Below are 19,862 nucleotides of genomic sequence, written 5' to 3' on the forward strand. Positions count from 1 at the left end.
GAAACGTTAATGGCTAAATTGTTGGAATCGATAAGTACTGCAAATAGGTTTCATTATACTTATCTTGAAATTGAGTATTCATTTAGTCAATAAAAATTCAAACAACCTTATGTAGAATCTATCATGCGACTTCGTTAATAACTTTTCCCATCGCATGCTAAAATAACCGTTTGTTACATCGTTTTCTCGTCGAGTTCAATAACATTGTTAGCTTTGCACTGGGAATGATAATTGCTCGTCGTTAGTGCAACATTGAAGGTTGGATGAAATTGAATCATCATAGCAGAAATACAAGTCAAAGCATCACATATCTAAACACTCATTTGACTTCCGTCAAATAATGTTCTGTATAGCGTGGTACTTGTCATATAATTTTCAAGTGAGGAAACGCAGGAACATGTCATTAAACGTTCCTAATTAAAAGATGATTTAGCAGAATATGATGCAATAATGTCGTCCTGAGGAGATTTAATCGTCCAACTTCTGTCAGAAATTTGCTCCTGTAAGTCCAATAATTATTCTCAATACTCAAATTTTGCGTTAAAGCGTTTTATTGAACACTGAACAAAAATAAATCAAAACAGACATTTAAAACATCAACAAAACCGTATCTATAAATAAAAAATCATAATAAATCGTATACTTTCATTTCATGACGAAAGACTGACTGTTTAACCAAATATCAATGCTTTCTTTACTGGTTCGTTTTCATCGACATATTGTTAGGATTGATAATAAAGAATATTCTTACAAGACAAGCGGCCTACCTTGTCATCTCTTTATTCTTACAAGACAAGCGGCCTACCTTGTCATCTCTTATTACGTCATTCTTACAAGACAAGCGGCCTACCTTGTCATCTCTTATTACGTCATTCTTACAAGACAAGCGGCCTACCTTGTCATCTCTTATTACGTCATTCTTCAATTACACGATCATGTTTTCATGTTTATTTGCTATCATATGAAAAATCAGAGTAAATTTTTTACTTAAATATGAATTAGTAACATATTTTTGTTGTGTTCTTCGTGTGCATAGCTCCACGTTGACCATCCGGGGCTTGCACTTCAAATGAAACATTTCGATTTAAAACTAGAAGCCCTCATTTCATGTGTTACCCATATCATGAGATCAATGGTTAAACAACGAATTGCGGAATATTAAGTTCAACATCGTCACTAAAATTAACTTTGTGTAACTGAAATGAACAATACACGAATATGAAATAACACGAACAACATAAATGTTTATCACAGAAATCAACTGCAATTATGTTAGTTGAAACATGTATATTACCTCTTTCTATTGCAAACAACAGTTAAACTTAAGTTATAATTCAACATTAAAGCATTTGATAATATAAAAATATTAACAAAAAACAAATCGTTGATGAATTAAAATGTTAAACAGGACGTAAACATGTATAGACATTATCACATAAAATAAATTGCTATTGTAAGACTTGGCATCATCTCAATTCAGGTCTAATTATGTATTTGCCATAATGAGGAGACAGCTTGATTTATATAAACCATCTGCGGCTAATAGAGTCATTTAGATGTAGAGATCAGTATGCAATCACCATTAACAGACCATGTTACACAGTCTTATATTCTGTTCCTTACAATATATTCACGACAACGTAAGTCATTCAAATCTGATCACACTAAACACCAAAGGCAAAATACTGCCTGTCTTGTAGATACGCAGCCACTTCATTAAATTCCATTTGTAGTATTAAACTTCACAACAAATCATCATCGAAGATAACAAAAAAGCAAAAACTAGACTAACATTCAACTTAAAATTATACATATACCTATTTGTTACCATAATGAAGTCCATCTTTGTTAACCAAGTCAAGCCTATTTACACCAGCTTGAAATTAATTTTGAATTCCTGTGCCGGCTCCTGAGAAGTATCTCCTTCAGGCTCATTACCAAACATCATGGCCAGGTAATTGCCAGTTGGATCTGCATCCTTCTGGTTCCCGATACCTGGACTGGTTTCCCCAAAATTGATCTTAAACACTGGCTCACTGTTGCCCTCCACTGCATCTGTGCTTGTACCAAATCCGAAATCGAAGTTGAAAGCTGAACCTTTCTCTGTACTTGCTTCATTTCCAAAATTCATGTTAAACAGAGACTTGTTGGTACTATTGACATCAGATTCATAATTGTTGTCCAGGCTGAGGTTGAAGCCATTCACAATACCAGTTTCATCATTGGAGCCAAAGCCAAACATTTCAAGGTACCTATCTACGTTGGGCGAATCCTCACTTGTAGTCTCCTTGTCAGAGAAGTTAAACAAGGATGGGGTTGTTGGAGTATAATCTGAACAGAAATATGTGCATTTTTTATTTTAAACACATTACCTCAGATGCAGTATGATAAATAAAGTTGTTGCAATCGCAGCTTAAGCATCGTACGACTTAATTAAACAAGACATGTGTTTGTCAAAAACACAATGCCCCCTATTGCGCCGCTTTGAATCCATATATTTAACCTTTGACCTTGAAGGATGACGTTGACCTTTCACCACTCAAAATGTGCAGCTCCATGACATACGCATGCATGCCAAGTATCAAGTTGCTATCTTCAATATTGCAAAAGTTATCGCAAAACTTTGACCAAGGTTAAAGTTTTAGGTTAAAGTTTTGGGACATAATGACAGACAGAATGACAAACAGACAGACAGGCCAAAAACAATATACCCCCGATCATTCGATCCGGGGGCATACAAAATTTAAACAGGACATAAAAATAAGTTTACTGTAAAATGTATGATTGTTTGTTATTCAACTTCTATGAATTCTAGATACAAAGACTGTTTCTATGTATTCCTTAAGTTACTTAGCTTTTTTATTTATTCATATCCTATTTACATAGTGTCTGCAATGTCACTTACCTTTTTTCTCATCTGAACTCTGATGCCCATGGTCGCCGGAGGCTGCAATATTCCAACAGCAAAAATGGTGCTTGTTTTTATATAAGTAAATGCAATGTACTAATACAGTGTATTGAATGGCAGTATTTTTAATGTTGAGCAAATGTTCATTCTTTCAACTTTCTCGGCATGCATAAGTTTGCGTTTCAAAGACAATGTTGATAGATGCATATGTGTCGAATAATTTATCAAGAAGTGTACTGCCAGATGCAACCATAAAAATATTTTTCCGAGATTCAGCACATTTATATTATTTTAATTCTCACTTTGGTAACGGTCAAAGTGTTAAAATGTGTGAATATAGTATAGTCGTAAGCATCAACTGTATATGTATAAAATAGTTGTAGCAAGGAGTGTTGTTGCTAGTTGAAAGGGTTCAGTAAACTTAATCTTTCATGAATGGATAGATGGAAGGACAGACAAGACAATCACTCTATGCCCCCAACATAATAAGGCATATATATAAAGACCCCACTGTCATGTTGTTTGTAACAAATGATATTAAAGACTATAAGGGCCTCCAACTTTGTTATATTCCACTAGTCATCCATGAAAATATTACCAAACATTTGCATCACCCCATCCATGCCAATTTGCATCACCCCATCCATGCCAATTTGCATCACCCCATCCATGCCAGTAAGGCTGCTCTTGTTGCCTTCATCCATGTTACCATGGTCACCAGCTCCGCCTACAGGCTTATGGTCAGGACTCTTTAAAGAGAAATAAACCACATCAATGAGCTGTTAGTTACTTGACCTTACAAAAACATACAAAAACATCAATGATCGGGGGGGGGGGGGGGGGGGGGGGATGGGGGAGAAGGGGGCGTTCTTTTATTATTATATTTTAAGATCAAGATGGAACCTTGAAATAATCAGGTGGCAATTTAAGTTTAACCCAAAAATACAGGTACATGTATTGATAATTGTTATAATATATCAAGTAATGTGAGTCAACAACACAATATATAATTATATCTATTCAATTTAATTTACTACTTTTTTTGTAATTTCTATATAACCAGAATACCAATACAGGTAACCAACCAATAAACTCAACTCAGAAACACAAAATTAGGGTAGCGCACCTCTAATGATTTCCCGCGATTTATTTTACGATCATTGCCGATCTTAAATGATGAGGCTATTTCCGAGAGATGCATTTTTTTTTCAAACTTCGAATTTTGATATGTGTTTACCTAATTCATTTAGAAAACATTATTTTCACTATACCGGTAAATATTGACTTTGATCCAATTATCATCTGAAAAATACGATTTCGCGATTTCTTCAGATTGACGAGCCTTTTTACCTGTTTACTTATGGATTTTTAATTTAAGGTTGCACTGATGTGACGTTGAAGTGGCCGAGTGGTTAAGGCGATGGACTAGAAATATTTTGGGATCTTCCCGCGCAGGTTCGAATCCTGCCGGTATTGCATACTTTTTGCGACGCGTTTTATTTCTTTTCTAACGTAATTTGATTTAATATAGCATATAAGCTATGTTTATTGTCAAATATGTTGAAAATTGAAAGAACATCCTTCAATTTTTTTAATTAAAACAACGTTCTGGCTAAATTGGGTAATTTACTGCTGAAAATACGAATGATGCATATTGCATTTTTATGTTTATTTCAAAAAGTAAACGGTAAATCTGTCTTTTTCTTGGTATCTTTGCTGTGTATAGTGTTTATATAAAAAATTAGTTTAAAATATAACTTAAATGATACTATTTTGAATTTTATGACACTTTGTTTTAAACCGCCCCAATTTTTACTTGGCTGAAATCACTTACATTTCATGGCGCAATTCCATAGATAAAAAAATTGTAAAAAATAAATGTATGTAAAAGAATACTAATTTCATCTTGTTTAAACTTTAAACACCTTTACTGCATCTGTACACACCAACTGCATGCCCTTATTTGGAAATCTGAATGAATTATGGAACTTTTATATACCCCTGGGGTTAAAATAAACTGGACAAAAGCCGAGCGAGAGGGTCGTTTTGAAAAAATCGGTATATTTTTTTTAAAAGCATGGAAAGCCTACCTACAAATTTGCATGTAGTTCAGTGCAATGATGCTGATTAAGAAAATAATTAAATAAATTATATTTGAATATGTGCCCATTAGAGGTGCGCTACCTTAACTCTTCACTTTAGTTTATGCACGCAATCGCTTCATGCTAAATTACCTCATTTGGAAACATGCGGCGGTCAGCAACAAACGTTGGCTGTCCAGGAGATTTTTTTAACTCTGCCATTCTCTGCCTGTGCTTCTCAATGTCAAAGGGACTTGTGGTTCCAGTTGTTGATGCCACAGAGAGTGCTTCTTCGGAAAGATTTAACAGCTATTGAAGTAGCTTCATAATTCAATTCAAATGATTGTTTATAAATATTTCAAAACCAATCTTCAAGCATCTTTAATAACTAATTAACTATTTCTTGATTTACTTAAATACAACTCATAACCCTAAAGAAAATAATACATAAAGTAAGTGACAATAAAGAAATGTATTATGTTGTATACTGTATTCATGGTACTGCATTTATTGCATACATACATATGATTTTATTTGCAAATTAAGGTTATGTTAACAAAAGTACACTAATATGATATTGATATTTGTAATCATTTGGTCATGAATGTGTATTTTTATTTTGCTAAAGTTTATCTTAATAAAACATAAGAGTTGTACCTTTAGCTGACTGCTTTAAAATATAATGTATTTTTGAGAAGAATTATACTATTTAAATAACTGATCCCATAAAACAAAAGCTAATGTATGTTAGATACATATTTTAATATGTATAGGTCAGCTGCCATAAGACCAAATCTATTGTATTTTGGATACATATTGTAATATGTATATATGTATAGGTCAGGTGCCATAACACCAAAGCTATTGTATGTTGGGGACATACTATAATATTAAACTGACGGCTCCAATAAGACAAAGCTATTGTATGTATGATGTATTATAGAATTCAAATGACGGCTTCCATAAGACTAAAGCTTTTGTATATAGGAGACATATATTTAAATGGCGTCTCTCTTAAGACTAAAGATATTGTATGTTGGTGACATATATTTAAATGACGGCTGACATAAGACCGAAGCTATTGTATGTAGGAGACATATATTGAAATGACGGCTGACAAAAGACCGAAGCTATTGTATGTAGGAGACATATATTAAAATGACGACTGCAATGAGACCAAAGCTACGTGTATTGTATGTTGGAGACATAATATAATATTGAAATGATGGCTGCCATTAGACAAAAGCTATCGTATGTTGGAGGAATTATTTTGACATGACAGCTGCAATGAGACAAAAGCTGTTGAGTGATGCAGTTGTTACTGCGTTACACAGACGTCTTCAGCCGAGTTCCCGTCAGTCATCAGATGTTTTGCTCCTTATCCCAGAACACCCTCTTGAAGGCGGGGCAGCAGTGTTGATAAAGTGTTGATCTGTGTTGTAGACAGAGCCAACTGGGCGCCCTCTCTTCTGCCTTGCCAAGGGCCCGTACAGAGCTTTTCCTAGCCCTGCCATTTGATGCTCAAAGCTCCTAGCCCTTTCCACACTGATTGTGCAGGGAAGCCCCTAAATCCTACTTCACAGGGAAGATCCAGGTGGTGTAGCCTCTCTCCCTGCACATATCTGCCAGTTCTTGGTTCTTTGACCGCTTCCTTTAATTTGCCTCATCAGTTCTTTCTTCCCAAAGGACAGTCAGTTCCAGGAGAATCATCTTCTTTGGAGCTGTTGACCAAATGACTATGTCAGAGCGTAGGTTTGTTTGAACAACATCTGGGAATACGAGGTTCTGTTGGAGATTGACCTTCATCTTGCCTTCATCAGTGTCTTGCCTCTTGTAGCAGGCTTGTGATCTGGCTACCCTTCTGTCCTTCCCTCACAAAGTTGATGTAACATGGATCTCTGGTGTTGATTTGTCGCTCCTTCCTTTTTTTCTTGCTCCAGGATGTAAGAAAAGAATAAGGACTTGGGTCATGCCTCCATCTGAAACGACCTTGAGAGTGAGCAATATGACAGGATGAGAGGATATGTGCTTGTGTCCCCCTCTGGCTGCATAGTGGACAACTTGGGTCGTCCCTTAGCTTCCAACTTTCAAGGTTAGTAGGTGTGAGCAAAAGATCATATACTGATCTCAGTAAAAAGGAAAGGTGGAGGTTCATACCGCCAAAGCTCATTCCATGCCGGCTTTCTCTCTTGTAGATTCCATCAACTCCAACTACCTTGCTGGCCCATCTGCACTGATCTTGCAGACAAATGGGTATCTTCTGACCTTATCTCCTGTTGTACCATGGAATGTCTTTCCTGGCTGTCTGCCTTTTCCATCCGAGGCTGTTGCCGGTGCCCTAGACAATCACTTCCTTTGTTCGAGCTCCAACAATGACCTTGTAGTGTAGAAAACTCTTGAATCATTCAACTGCCTTGAAATGACAGCTGCCATAAAACCAAAGTTATTGTATGTTGAGACATATTATGGAAATGATGGCTGCCGGAAGACCAAAGCTATTGTAGGTAGGAGATATATATTGAAATGAAAGCTGCGATAAAATCAAAGCTATTACAGGTTGGAAACATATTTTAGTTTGTGGCGGGGGATAAATTACTGATTTACTGATGGACAGATTGATGGAAAAGTGCATTCCTATCATCCCAATATTAATGACTGAAGGGATCAATGAATGACTTACTGACTGATGAACTAATAAAAAGCATTTGATTTCCATAATCCCCACCAGCTTTGTGTTACATACCACTTCTATCAGGGCTATCAGACAGTGTTGTTACATTTGATTTCCATAATCCCCACCAGCTTTGTGTTACAAACCACTTCTATCAGGGCTATCAGATAGTGTTGTTACATTTGATTTCCATAATCCCCACCAGCTTTGTGTTACATACCACTTCTATCAGGGCTATCAGACAGTGTTGTTACATTTGATTTCCATAATCCCCACCAGCTTTGTGTTACATACCACTTCTATCAGGGCTATCAGACAGTGTTGTTACATTTAATTTCCATAATCCCCACCAGCTTTTTGTTACATACCACTTCTATCAGGGCTATCAGACAGTGTTGTTACATTTGATTTCCATAATCCCCACCAGCTTTGTGTTACATACCACTTCTATCAGGGCTATCAGACAGTGATGTTACATTTGATTTCCATAATCCCCACCAGCTTTGTGTTACATACCACTTCTATCAGGGCTATCAGATAGTGTTGTTACATCCGCACTTCCATCTTTTGTCATCGGCAAGAAATCTGAATTAATTTATTATACATTGTTTTCATGTTATTGTGATTGCTATGAACATTTTTGCTATGTACATGTTAGCTCTATATCTTTAAATTCAGGTTGGTTTTGTAAAAATGACTCCGTTACTGCTACATAATAAAACTTTAACTGCAATTCTTCAATAATGAATTATATGGCATTGAAAAAGCAAGCATTTTACTGACATGATGATGTATGAAAACACCAATTGACATAAATTCATAATTATCATTCACAAATTAGTATACAATATGACAGATTGAACAAAAGAGCATGGCGCAATTTTTAATTGTACAAAAGTGGTTTGTACTCTATGAAATCCTAATAAAAAATGAATTAAATCTGAAAAAGTAAACTTGGCTAGCTACTGAGTGTATTCTTTCCATCCAAAACTTACTCATAAGAGTACAAAACCCTCAGAGCTAGATTACATTATTTGTTTAAGTAAATTCGAAAAATTGAATTTCAATACTTACATGTGCTGCATTCTTCCATGTCTTCAGTGGTAATTGGGGACTGGGATGCTGGCTGAAAGAGAAGCTCAGCTGATATTTCTTCAACCAATACTGGGAAATTTGAGAAACAAGAGATGTGTTTTTCAGAAACACAATGCCCCCTAATGCACCGTTTTGAATTTTTTTTCTTGACCTTGTGCAGCTCCATGAGATTCAAATGCATGCCAAATATCAAGTTGCTATGTTCAATATTTCAAAAGTTATCGCAAAACTTTAACTAAGGTTAAAGTTTTGGACAGAATGACAACAGTTATAGCTATGTGTGATTAAATACCTATTTAATTATAAATTCAGAAAGTACCAGTACTTTCATACTTCAATATATATAAAGAGAGCTGCCTGCTATGGTCCTGCACAAACTTGTGCAGCTCCATGAGATTCAAATGCATGCCAAATATCAAGTTGCTATGTTCAATATTTCAAAAGTTATCGCAAAACTTTAACTAAGGTTAAAGTTTTGGACAGAATAACAGAATGACAGACAGTTATAGCTATGTGTGATTAAATACCTATTTAATTATAAATTCAGAAAGTACCAGTACTTTCATACTTCAATATATATAAAGAGAGCTGCCTGCTATGGTCCTGCACAAATTTGCAAAAAAGGTAAAACATTCTTAACACATTACCTTAATTTGGTATTTTCTTAAATAAACAAAATATAAAAAAGTTATCATATTTAGTCTTCAATTGTTTGTAACATAGTTCAAATATAAGGGTTTGATCAACAAATATATTTTGTGTATTTTTTTTTTATCATTAAAAGGTGCTAATACTGAAACATATAATCTCTTTTTTTTAAATCACATATTGGTTCACCAATTCTTATTCGGTTGAACAAGCATCATTTCTAACAAATGAAAGGGGAAAACAACACTGCAGAAATTTAGTGAATCTATTAATGTTAGACGAAATCTGATCCCGATTTAAACAAAGCTGCATACAAACAAAACCATGCTGCAAAAACGTCAATCAATATTAACTTGTTATGCAAAAAACATCATACTTGTAAAGGAGAACTCAATATCAGTTCTGGAGAAGCTGTAATGTGCTGGGGACTTTGATCTTCAACTGATACAGCCATCAGTTGCTTGGGAGACCTTGAAAGAAATGAATAAAACAATATAGGCTTGATATGAAATATTGTCAATATGCCGAGATTTGGGCAACCAGTACTGCATATTTACTTTCATCTTAAATCCAGCAAAGGTTCTGACAGCCATCAGGAATGATTTAGTAAATATTTGAGCTGAGCCTTATCTTTTGTTTGACAAATTACATCCTATTCATCTCATTACAGACTGTTGAGGATTAGGTTCAACAAATATTACACTACTGATAAATATGTACAGCAAGTCAAACATTCTTTAAGATTTGTGTAAAAACTCTGTGCCCTTATGGTTGTGAAAAATTCTGGCCCCCAAAATGTGCCTCACAAAATGTTAACTTGAATATACATGATCTCTAAACATGACTATGGCAGCTTCAAAATTTGCGGAAGATTCTCATTTGACTCACCTGTCTATTTTAACTTATGGTCCATAAAATGAACAAGAGAGACAATACAACTTACTTAACAACCTTCATAAATATTTTGTGTCATGGCACCAAAAAATATTATAATAATAGTAGTTTCTATATCACCTTGGTGGAACATGAAACGTGAGGGGTCTAGGAGACTGTAGCCTGGAGACAGCTGGCCTGGGCCCAAAACTGACAGCAGGGACCACAAACCGTGGGGTCTCCATGGGAGACTGCAACCTTGGGGTCTCGGTCACAATGGGAGACTGTAACCTTTGGTTCTGGGTAACCATGGGAAACTGCAACCTTTGGTTCTGGGTAACCATGGGAGACTGCAACCTTGGAGTCTGGGTAACCATGGGAGACTGCAATCTTGGGGTCTGGGTAACCATGGGAGACTGGAAACTTGGGATCTGGGTCACCACTGGAGACCTTGGCACTTGTACACTCAATGCTGGGGTAACAGGCCTGTAACAGAACATGAACACTATTGGCCCTACAATTTATTTTGTACCAACTAAAGACGAAGCTTTTCAACAAATAACAAACTTGAACCATTTTGAAACTCTGCCAAGATATCATTAGAAGAAATATGAGCAAGTTTCATTTATATGTGACTAAAATGAGACATCTTGAGTGTAAACAAGGTTTAACTATAACCATACAGAAAAAAGTGCCCCACCCTGAGGTGGCCATGTTTTTCTAAGAATCGGAACCATTTTCATTAGAACAAATGTTCAGACCTCTATTTCCATGAAGATTAAACAATAAATGATTTCTCGAAAGTGTCAACAAGCTTTTCCTGTAACTTGACCTAGTGACCTCAGTTTTTGATCACACATGACCCAGTTTCAAACTCAGCCAAGATATCATGGTGACACATATTCTAAACAAGTTTCATGAAGATTCAACAGTAAATGTGGCCTCTAAAGAGTTAACAAGGCCACTGTTTAACACTGAAGATTTAACATTAAATGTGCCCTCTAGAGAGTATGAAGTTCCCACAGTAAATGTGGCCTCTAGAGAGTTAACAAGGTTAATGAAGAGTCAACAGTAAATGTGGCCTCTAGAGATTTAACAAGGCGAATGTTTAATGACGAATCAACAGTTAATGTGGCCTCTAGTGAGTTAACAAGACAAATGTTTAACACTGACATCAAGAGAAAGATCAAGATTCAACAGTAAATTAAGCCTCTAGATAGTTAACAAGGCAAATGTTTAACACTGACAGATTCAACAGTAAATGTGGCCTCTAGAGAGTTATAACAAGGTGAATGTTTAACACTGACAGATTCAACAGTAAATGTGGCCTCTAGAGAGTTAACAAGGTGAATATTTAACACTGACAGATTCAACAGTAAATATGGCCTCTAGAGAGTTAACAAGGTGAATGTTTAACACTGACATCAAGAGAAGGATGATGCACAACAATCCAGGGACCACAGGGGACCACAAAAACACACTAAGAGCATGTTGTGCTCAGGTGAGGTAAAAAAAAATACTTAATACGAAAGGCAAACCACGAAAAGCAACAAATATATTTTCGTCCTATAAAAAACGCATAGCAAAACATGCAGAGTTTTGTATTGAAAAAACAACAAAAAAGACCTCTAAACAGCAATAATTAAAACAAGCAAATTCTTTCAATTGATATCCCCGGCCAATATACTAGTACTTCTTGACACAAAAGTTTTCTGAACGGATGGACAACGCCAACGTGCATCATCCTCTTATCCATATATATACTCACACCAAGTTTTAATGAAATCCGTCAAGGCACTTCCAAGATATGGCTCCGGACACACAAAAAAAGTTTTTTCAAGTTAAAAAGGGCCATAACTCCGTTATTATCCAATGATGTACAATGCCATTTGGAGTGCATCATCCTCTTATTCACATATAAACTCATTCCAAGTTTCAATGAAATCCGCCAAAGCACTTCAAAGATATGGCTTCGGACACAAAAAGCATTATTTCAAGATACAAAGGGCCATAACTCCGTTATTATCCAATGATGCACTATGCCATTTGGCGTGCATCATCCTCTTATCCACATATATACTCATACCAAGTTTCAATGAAATACGCAAAAGCACTTCAAGATATAGCTCCGGACACAAAAGTGTTGGACGGACAGAAGATGCCAAAACAATATCCCTCCGCCAATGGCGGGGGATAACAATACATAAAGAAAACAATCAATACGCAGAATGTTATCCATTTATTCCTTTGAGTAGCATTTGTATTACATTTTTCAAGTAATTCTTTTTCATTTTGTTGAGATTTAATTTTTATTTTAACTGGCATGAAAAAACATGAAGTATTGGGTGCTATGCACATAATTAAAAGAAAAATTGCTTATGGCTAATAAAGAACATAAATGGTATATGCCTGATCTACTGTCTGCAATAGGTAACCCATTTACACTTCACAGTCAGATGAGCTTACAACCCTCCCAAGTTGGGCATGCACACATATTATACTGTGCTATGTATGTATCCAGCATAGCCAGATTAAATGACAGGAGAGAATCAGTATGATTTTCATTCTTTCATTCAGCACTATCAAAATGTAATATTAAGTTTGATCTATAATTCATTTAGCAAGTTAACTGATAATTGAAATCATAGTTGCTTTCCCCCTTTGTTTTTAAAGCAATATTTAGATAAAATATCACGATTGGCTATATTGTTTCAGCTCTACAGGCTATTTTAAGCTTGTTCAACGAGTCAAAACACATAAAAAAATCAACACCATAAAACCAACAGTGTTCAATCATGAGATATCGTCATTTAAAGCAACAAATAACAGTTGAACCACTTTTTAATAAGCTCATGATTTATGAAAATAAAAATACATCTAAAATTAAATATAGAGAACCCATTAATTTTAAAGATAAAAACACGCCATAATTGCGTGGTTGAGTTTCAAACACTTAGTTAAACATGCTATTTATGATTGTTACACATGCAATTGTGTTATTAATTATTGTTTCTCTTACTAATGGTCACTGATATTTTAAAAGGTTTATCATGTTATTAAATGTGCTAATTGTCAACTTAATTTATATTCCATTAAGACAAACATCCATGCATTCATATAGGAAAACTTTATTTGAATGTATTCATTGTGATGAAAATCAGAAATGCTATTAATCATCATTAATTTTAAAGAAAGACAGACACGTATGCATTAGGCTCAGATGCCCCAACATTCTAAATGTGACTACAAACTTTACACATGTCAAAAACAAGCTGTTTTATATCAACATTTTACTATTTGCCTCTAAGAATGACCTTGACTTTTGAGGTCTGGAGACAGGTGATACATGTGACATGCTGCGTCCTGAGGGTGATCATTTGTGATAATATACTTCTTATTGCGTAAAAATAACAGAGTCACAGTCCAGACTGGTATATGGCAAAATTTGACCTTCCACAACTTACTAAGAAGCACCTGTCCGCTTCTGTAAAAGGTCAACATCACAATTAGAGGTCAAACGTAAACTTCGGGCATAAAACTGCTTGAAAATTCCTGTTTCAGCCATAACTTTACCGTTTAAAGGTACTATACAAAGCATGAACAAAATTTCTGGTATTGCTAACCTATTGTGAGCATAAAGAAAGCTTAGCTACTTATATATACGGACTCTTTGCCAGATTCAATATTTCTCTCTAGAAAAGATATTGATGTCCACCAATGTTCCTGCTTACGCAGTACACAGGATACCTTTGAAGTTGTTTTTCTTGTGAGGACAACTGAATCTGTTTGGTTTGTGAGGACAACTGAATCTGTTTGGTGGATTCTTTTTGAGAATGAACAGCCCCTGGAAAACAATTGATTGAAAATAAACAGTACAGATTACTGACGTTCTGGGTTACTATAAACTCAGAGTTTACTATGGGTTTTTTTCTTATTCCATTTAGTAGGCGTAATAATTTTTTTTCAAGCAATTTCAAATGTTGTCAAATAGAAATCAATTACAAACATAAAGGAATTAGGAATGCTTCAGTTATTACAATTAAAATAAATAATAAACTCAATAACAACAAAATTTAATGTAAATAGTTACCTACTGTTATATTTATTTCTGACATACTAAATGTTTTTTTTGCTTCAGGCAAAGAACTTAAGTATTGTAACAAAACCAATATCCTTAGTTTTTATATTGCTACTATAAGAACTTTAAATCATTGTTTCTGGGCATTTAAAACAACGCAACAAAACTATTTCTTAAAGTTTTTCATAAATAATAAATACATTAATGTACCTGTTAGTTCACTAGGTGATGTAACCTTGGGGGTAAAGTGGGCCAACTGTGGGGAAATAGGAATCTCTGGAGTTTTCATCATAAATGGTGCTTGAGCAGAGTTGCTGGGTATTTGTACCTGTGGGTGTTGTACTGATGGAGGGCGGGTAATAGGTTGACCAATATATTGAGGAACCAACACACCTGGTACATTTTGAGACTCAGATGGTGAGATGTTCTGTGGTGCAGAACATAGAAGAGATCTTGAATTCAAGGTGGGAATTCTGATCTGTGGGACTGATGGAATGGTGGGTATTCTGATCTGCGGGGCTGATGGAATATTGAATCTTCTTCCACTTGCAGTAGCTGCTGGAGCTGACAGAGGCACATTTACTGTAGAAGTGGAATTGTTGTTCCCCATACTTGTCATAGTGGCTGTAACAGTCATAGCTGATGACTGGCTGTGCTGATAACTGTGGCCCTGCATCAAGTTTGTACTCTTTGTGGAAGTGCTCAAATGAATGTTCACACTCTCTGGAAACATAATGATCACGCATAGAGCATATATTTCATGAATACTGTGATGTTAAGAAAACACAAATGTTAATGCTCCAATTTTAACTTCAACTCATGTGAAAAAGTACTCATTGAGCACTAAGGTTTAATAAGGAATTAGTCCACCTGCTGTTTCCAACTAATTGCCTTCTTTTTATTAAGTCTATTAAATTTTCAGTCTAAACATTTATAAAACAATTAGTCAGTGAACAAACAAATAAAGAACGAAAAAAAAAATTGCTATTGTCAATGACATTTTATTTTTACTACTGTACACATTTTACAATTTTTCAATCAATTGTGGAAAGTTTAATTAAAATTTCTACATTAACTAGATCTCATTATCATATTGCTTTGTCCATTTAAAAATAAAGCTATTAGTAACTTGTCAATAAAGGAACAATATAGGAGATTCTGTCAAATGTTCACTTGTATGTACATATTCAAGGTGACCAGTAAAAATTGAAATGAGTTACCATCTAGTGGATCTAGACTTTTTACACAATACTAACCCTCAGCATCATTTCTCTTTGTGTAGGACACATAAGGTCCATTGTGAGCCTCCTGTACAGCCTCTTCAGGACGTGAAGCCATGGGCTCATCAGGCTCTGGGAAACTCTCCAGAATGGAGGTACTGACTTCTGGACTGCTCTCAGAATCCATGTCAGTTTCTTTAACATGGTATTGAGCTGGTGAAGTTGTCTCAAGATGCTGTGTGAGCGGAGGTTTCTGATTTGATTTCTAAAATATTGATAAACAACAAGTTCTCTGGAAGCTATGCCTACCCTAGGTTTAAAACAATCTTGAAATGAAATAGCCATATTTTTCCATATTACATGGATGCCCCAAATATACTGATTTCTCTTTACTCCACAGATGTAAATAAACAAGCTATTTTAGGGCAGTTTTGACTTTTGACCTCTAATTGTGACCTTAACCTTTGAGAAAGGGAAAATAATGGGTGATATGTGCAACATGCAGTCTATTTGTAGATGTCATCTGTGGTAAGTTACCTCAGTCTGGACAAGCTATTTTATGCCAAATTTGACCTTTAAGCTGTAAATGTGACCTTTACCTGGGAGGCAGAAAGAAAGGTGTAATATGCAACATGATGTCTCCTCATGTTGATTATTAGTGGCATGTTATTTGTAAACTGCATTATAAATGATGAAGTTTCTGTTTAGACAAGCTGTTTTGTGGCCAAACCTAACCTTTGACATCAGAGTGTGACCTTGACCTTTAAGTTGTTACAAACAACATGTTGTCAAATGATGATTCACATTTGTTCCAAGTTATTTTACAATCCATTGAAATATGGCTAATTTTTGGCTGAGAAATGAAATTTAAAGCTGTTTTATGTACAAATTAGACCTTTGACCTCTTAATCTAACCTTGACCTTAGCTTTGCAATTTATAAGGTAGGTGTGTTGCATTAATAACAAATAATATCCTCAAATCTTGTTTTAATGTTAAGTAAAAATTGCATTTAAATTGTTTAATTTTATCAGAAAGTGCAAAAAAAAGAGTTAAATTTTAAGATTATTAAAGAGCAACATGTACATAATGTTTTGAGCAAATCTGCTGATTATTGAATCTTGCCATTATATCATAAACATTTTCAAATATTTTGTTAAAGATTGGATGAAAATTATTTGTCTTAGCCAATGGAAACAGCTTAAAAGACAAATGTAAGAAAATGACCAGAGCTTTACCGATCAGAAGTTTACTTAACTGAATTTCCTAGTTTACCTTGAAAAAAAACTTTACATACTTTGTTAAAGTTCGAAAAAGGTGTGATGAAAACAGTCAAACTGTACAAAATTATCTTGTAATTATTTTTCAAATTAAAAAGACTAAGATAGCTGAATTAAGATGTTCTTTAAAAGTATGTTAGCATTTTAAACATCATATACAAACCCAAATGCTGAAGTCAAACAACATACCTGCTGAAACATGCTAATCCATTCAGGAGCAGGTAAGTCCTGACAGGGGAGGGAACTGTCTATGTCCTGTGCACCATATTCCATTCCCTCCAAGGTAACGTCATCTCTTTCATCCCTCTCACTGAACACACTGCAGAAACATGACACTTGACATGTTCTGCATATACTTATATTCGTAAAATTACTGCAGTGTCCTGGCAATAAGTAGACTAGGGGGCCGTTTCAATAAACATCATAGTGCACATTTATGATACGAAACATTTTTCAAGTCCATATCATATGATTATAAAGTTTCAGTTCTTAATTAATTACATTGGCATCTCTAGCGCTGTATATAATTGAAGAGCATGGCGAGCTAGTTTGTCTACTTATTAAGAAAACAAAATTCTCTCATAAGTTAAAATTGTCGTACGATTGTTTATGAAACGGCCTCCTGGTAGTTACAGTAGACAGTGCCTTAAATTCATATCAAGTGAGAATTAAAAGTTGTCATCTAAAAAATATTTAAAAATACATTATACTTTCATTTTTGAAAGAAAAGTTTAATTCAAAATGAATGTATTTTAGATTTTTTTGTGTTACCAAAAAACTAGAAAAACTTTTTTTTTCAATGCCGTAAAAATCTATTTTCTATCAATACCTATAAATATAGAGAAACTGACCACACCATATCAACTGTTGGTTAACAGAATTCAGCTAAAACTGGTAGAAATTGAAATTCCTTTATTTACTATCATAAACACATGGAAACTTTGAGCAAGATTCAAGTTTTTAAAGGGGAGTTAACAAGAGGGCCATTAAGGCCCTGTATCGCTCCACTGTTTTTTTTATGCGAAAAAAACGTGCCATGCACATGGGTTGAAATCTACTCAAGCATGTGACTTTCTCTTTCTATCCCTCGTCCCACTGGGCGCTTAAAGTTGGAAGGGTGAGCTTTTTTATATGTGAAAAAAGTTACTACTGTGTTAACTAAACAGACTAAAAAGCCCGGGAATTGTTGCACAGGTCCTTTGCTTATAACGTAGGTACATGTATCTCTCCAAAAGATAATGTCGTTCTTTCTATTTCACATATTTTTAGATGCTGAAGATCAAATCTACGCATTTGATTTGAAACAGATTCACAAGACCCATAGGAATCAAAATGCCTTAACCCTTTACCAAACGACACATTTTGGACTTTCCCAACTTGAAAGAGGTTGCAGACGACAATTAAATTGTGATGGAATATGAAGGAAATGATCAGGTAGGGTAGAAATAATTGTGATAAAAGGAGAAAATGCTCATCTTCTCATCTTAGGAGAAGATGTTTAAAGAAAAAGTTAACGCACGCACGGACGTACGCACAGACTCATGCACGACAGACACAGGACCATGACATAAGCCCGGCTGGCCTCTGGCCAGAGGAGCTAATAAAAAAAAACTAAAAAAAACTAAAGGACTTTATATTTTATAGTAAACAAACAGACAAAGGGCCATTATAATGCTAAACCTTGTCAAAGCCAAAATTCCTTTCTTTGAAATTATCCACAAATGTTAGTCATTACAGTGCCCCAGATAAGCTGCGTATCTGCGTCTTTCACCCTATTAAAATGTTTAAAAACGCAAAGAAATACAAAATCATGCGTATTGAAAACGCAACCAATTTGACTTTTACGCAAATTCTTCAAATTTGATGCGTACGATACAATAGCTTTGACCGAAAATGCTTTGCCTTTCGGTATTTTCTTTTTGAAATTATTCTCGTAACGCGACGAGGCTTTCATTCAGCAAGCACCTGGATAACGGAGCAGGAAACTAATGAAGGTTACTCAAACGCTCTGCGGACTAGATTTCACTTAAATTAAGCGCCTGACCAAATTATACGACGACATACATGCGTTTTCAATCTGACTTAATCCGTCGCTCATTGTGCATGTATTTGTAAAGCGTCTGTAATTTCAGTTTCTATTACAATGCGAAATAAAAATGCCTAAGGGGGGTCGAAAGACGTCCGCAATTGTTGCGCCAAAATATCAGTGGATCGCAAACTTTTTAATTACGATGCGAAATAAAAATGTCTAAGAGGGGTCGAAAGACGTCCGCGATTGTTGCGCCAAAATATAAGTCGATTGGAAACTTTTCTGCACCAAGAAAGCAAGAGCCAATAAGTGCCGAATCAGTTATGTATGATAGTTTACAGTTTTTGTTGAATCAATACAAATGGGCAGCTTCAACAGAAGTAAAGCAGCAATGATTTTAATGTATACATTTGTATTAGTCATTTCAACTTTTTCAAAAATAAAATCACCCTAATTTTCAAAATCAATGGGTGAAAACCATATTTCCTAAATAATTATCTGGGGCACTGTCCTTAGATTGTCAATGTTTGAGCAAAATTCAAGAATTAATTCAATTTTTAAAGTTAGAAGTTTAAGATCAATCCAGTGGTTAAAGAGGAGTTGAAAACACAACCTTCAAGGATCTATGTATGCTATAATGAAGAAATTTACAATGAACCATAATGCTGCCAAAATTCTTGGCAACAAAAATTGCTTTTTGTATGATGATCTACATATTAAGGTCAACCAAGTTGGATCCACATCTACACAGCAGTAAAAGAGGAGTTGAAAATAAGAAATGTTGGGATTATATATTCTATAGTCGAAAAACAGACAAAGCGCCATAATTCTGGCAGAACTCATGGCAGCCTAAACTTCCTTTGTTACAATAATCTACACAAAAAGTTTATATAAGTTGTGTAAGTTTGAGTGAGATCCACCCAGGAGTTAAAGAAAGTTAAAAAAACAATTTCCAGGGTGCTAAAATGTATTGGTGGAGAA

At 35.0% G+C, this 19,862-nt stretch overlaps 1 protein-coding gene across 7 annotated transcripts in view; it reads right to left on the reverse strand.

Annotated features, from left to right (window-relative positions):
* Positions 1-528: 528 nt before the first annotated feature.
* LOC127869186 (fibrous sheath CABYR-binding protein-like) overlaps positions 529-19,862 on the reverse strand; it is a 64,588-nt gene continuing 45,254 nt past the window's right edge. For 4 of the 7 annotated variants that reach the window (XM_052411521.1, XM_052411519.1, XM_052411520.1 and 1 more), the window contains exons 11-22: positions 17,042-17,171; positions 15,611-15,839; positions 14,565-15,077; positions 14,024-14,120; positions 10,418-10,762; positions 9,780-9,873; positions 8,735-8,786; positions 8,177-8,245; positions 5,143-5,279; positions 3,507-3,657; positions 2,906-2,947; positions 529-2,331 (exon numbers count right to left, since the gene is read on the reverse strand). In XM_052411521.1, the coding sequence (XP_052267481.1) occupies positions 1,868-2,331; positions 2,906-2,947; positions 3,507-3,657; positions 5,143-5,279; positions 8,177-8,245; positions 8,735-8,786; positions 9,780-9,873; positions 10,418-10,762; positions 14,024-14,120; positions 14,565-15,077; positions 15,611-15,839; positions 17,042-17,171 (2,323 nt within the window). In that variant the 3' untranslated portion in view covers positions 529-1,867. The remainder of the gene's footprint in view (positions 2,332-2,905; positions 2,948-3,506; positions 3,658-5,142; positions 5,280-8,176; positions 8,246-8,734; positions 8,787-9,779; positions 9,874-10,417; positions 10,763-14,023; positions 14,121-14,564; positions 15,078-15,610; positions 15,840-17,041; positions 17,172-19,862) is intronic. The other 3 variants (XR_008044469.1, XR_008044468.1, XR_008044467.1) reach the window with 3 other exon arrangements.

Source organism: Dreissena polymorpha, chromosome 2, assembly GCF_020536995.1.
Source record: "Dreissena polymorpha isolate Duluth1 chromosome 2, UMN_Dpol_1.0, whole genome shotgun sequence".
NCBI lineage: Eukaryota > Metazoa > Mollusca > Bivalvia > Myida > Dreissenidae > Dreissena > Dreissena polymorpha.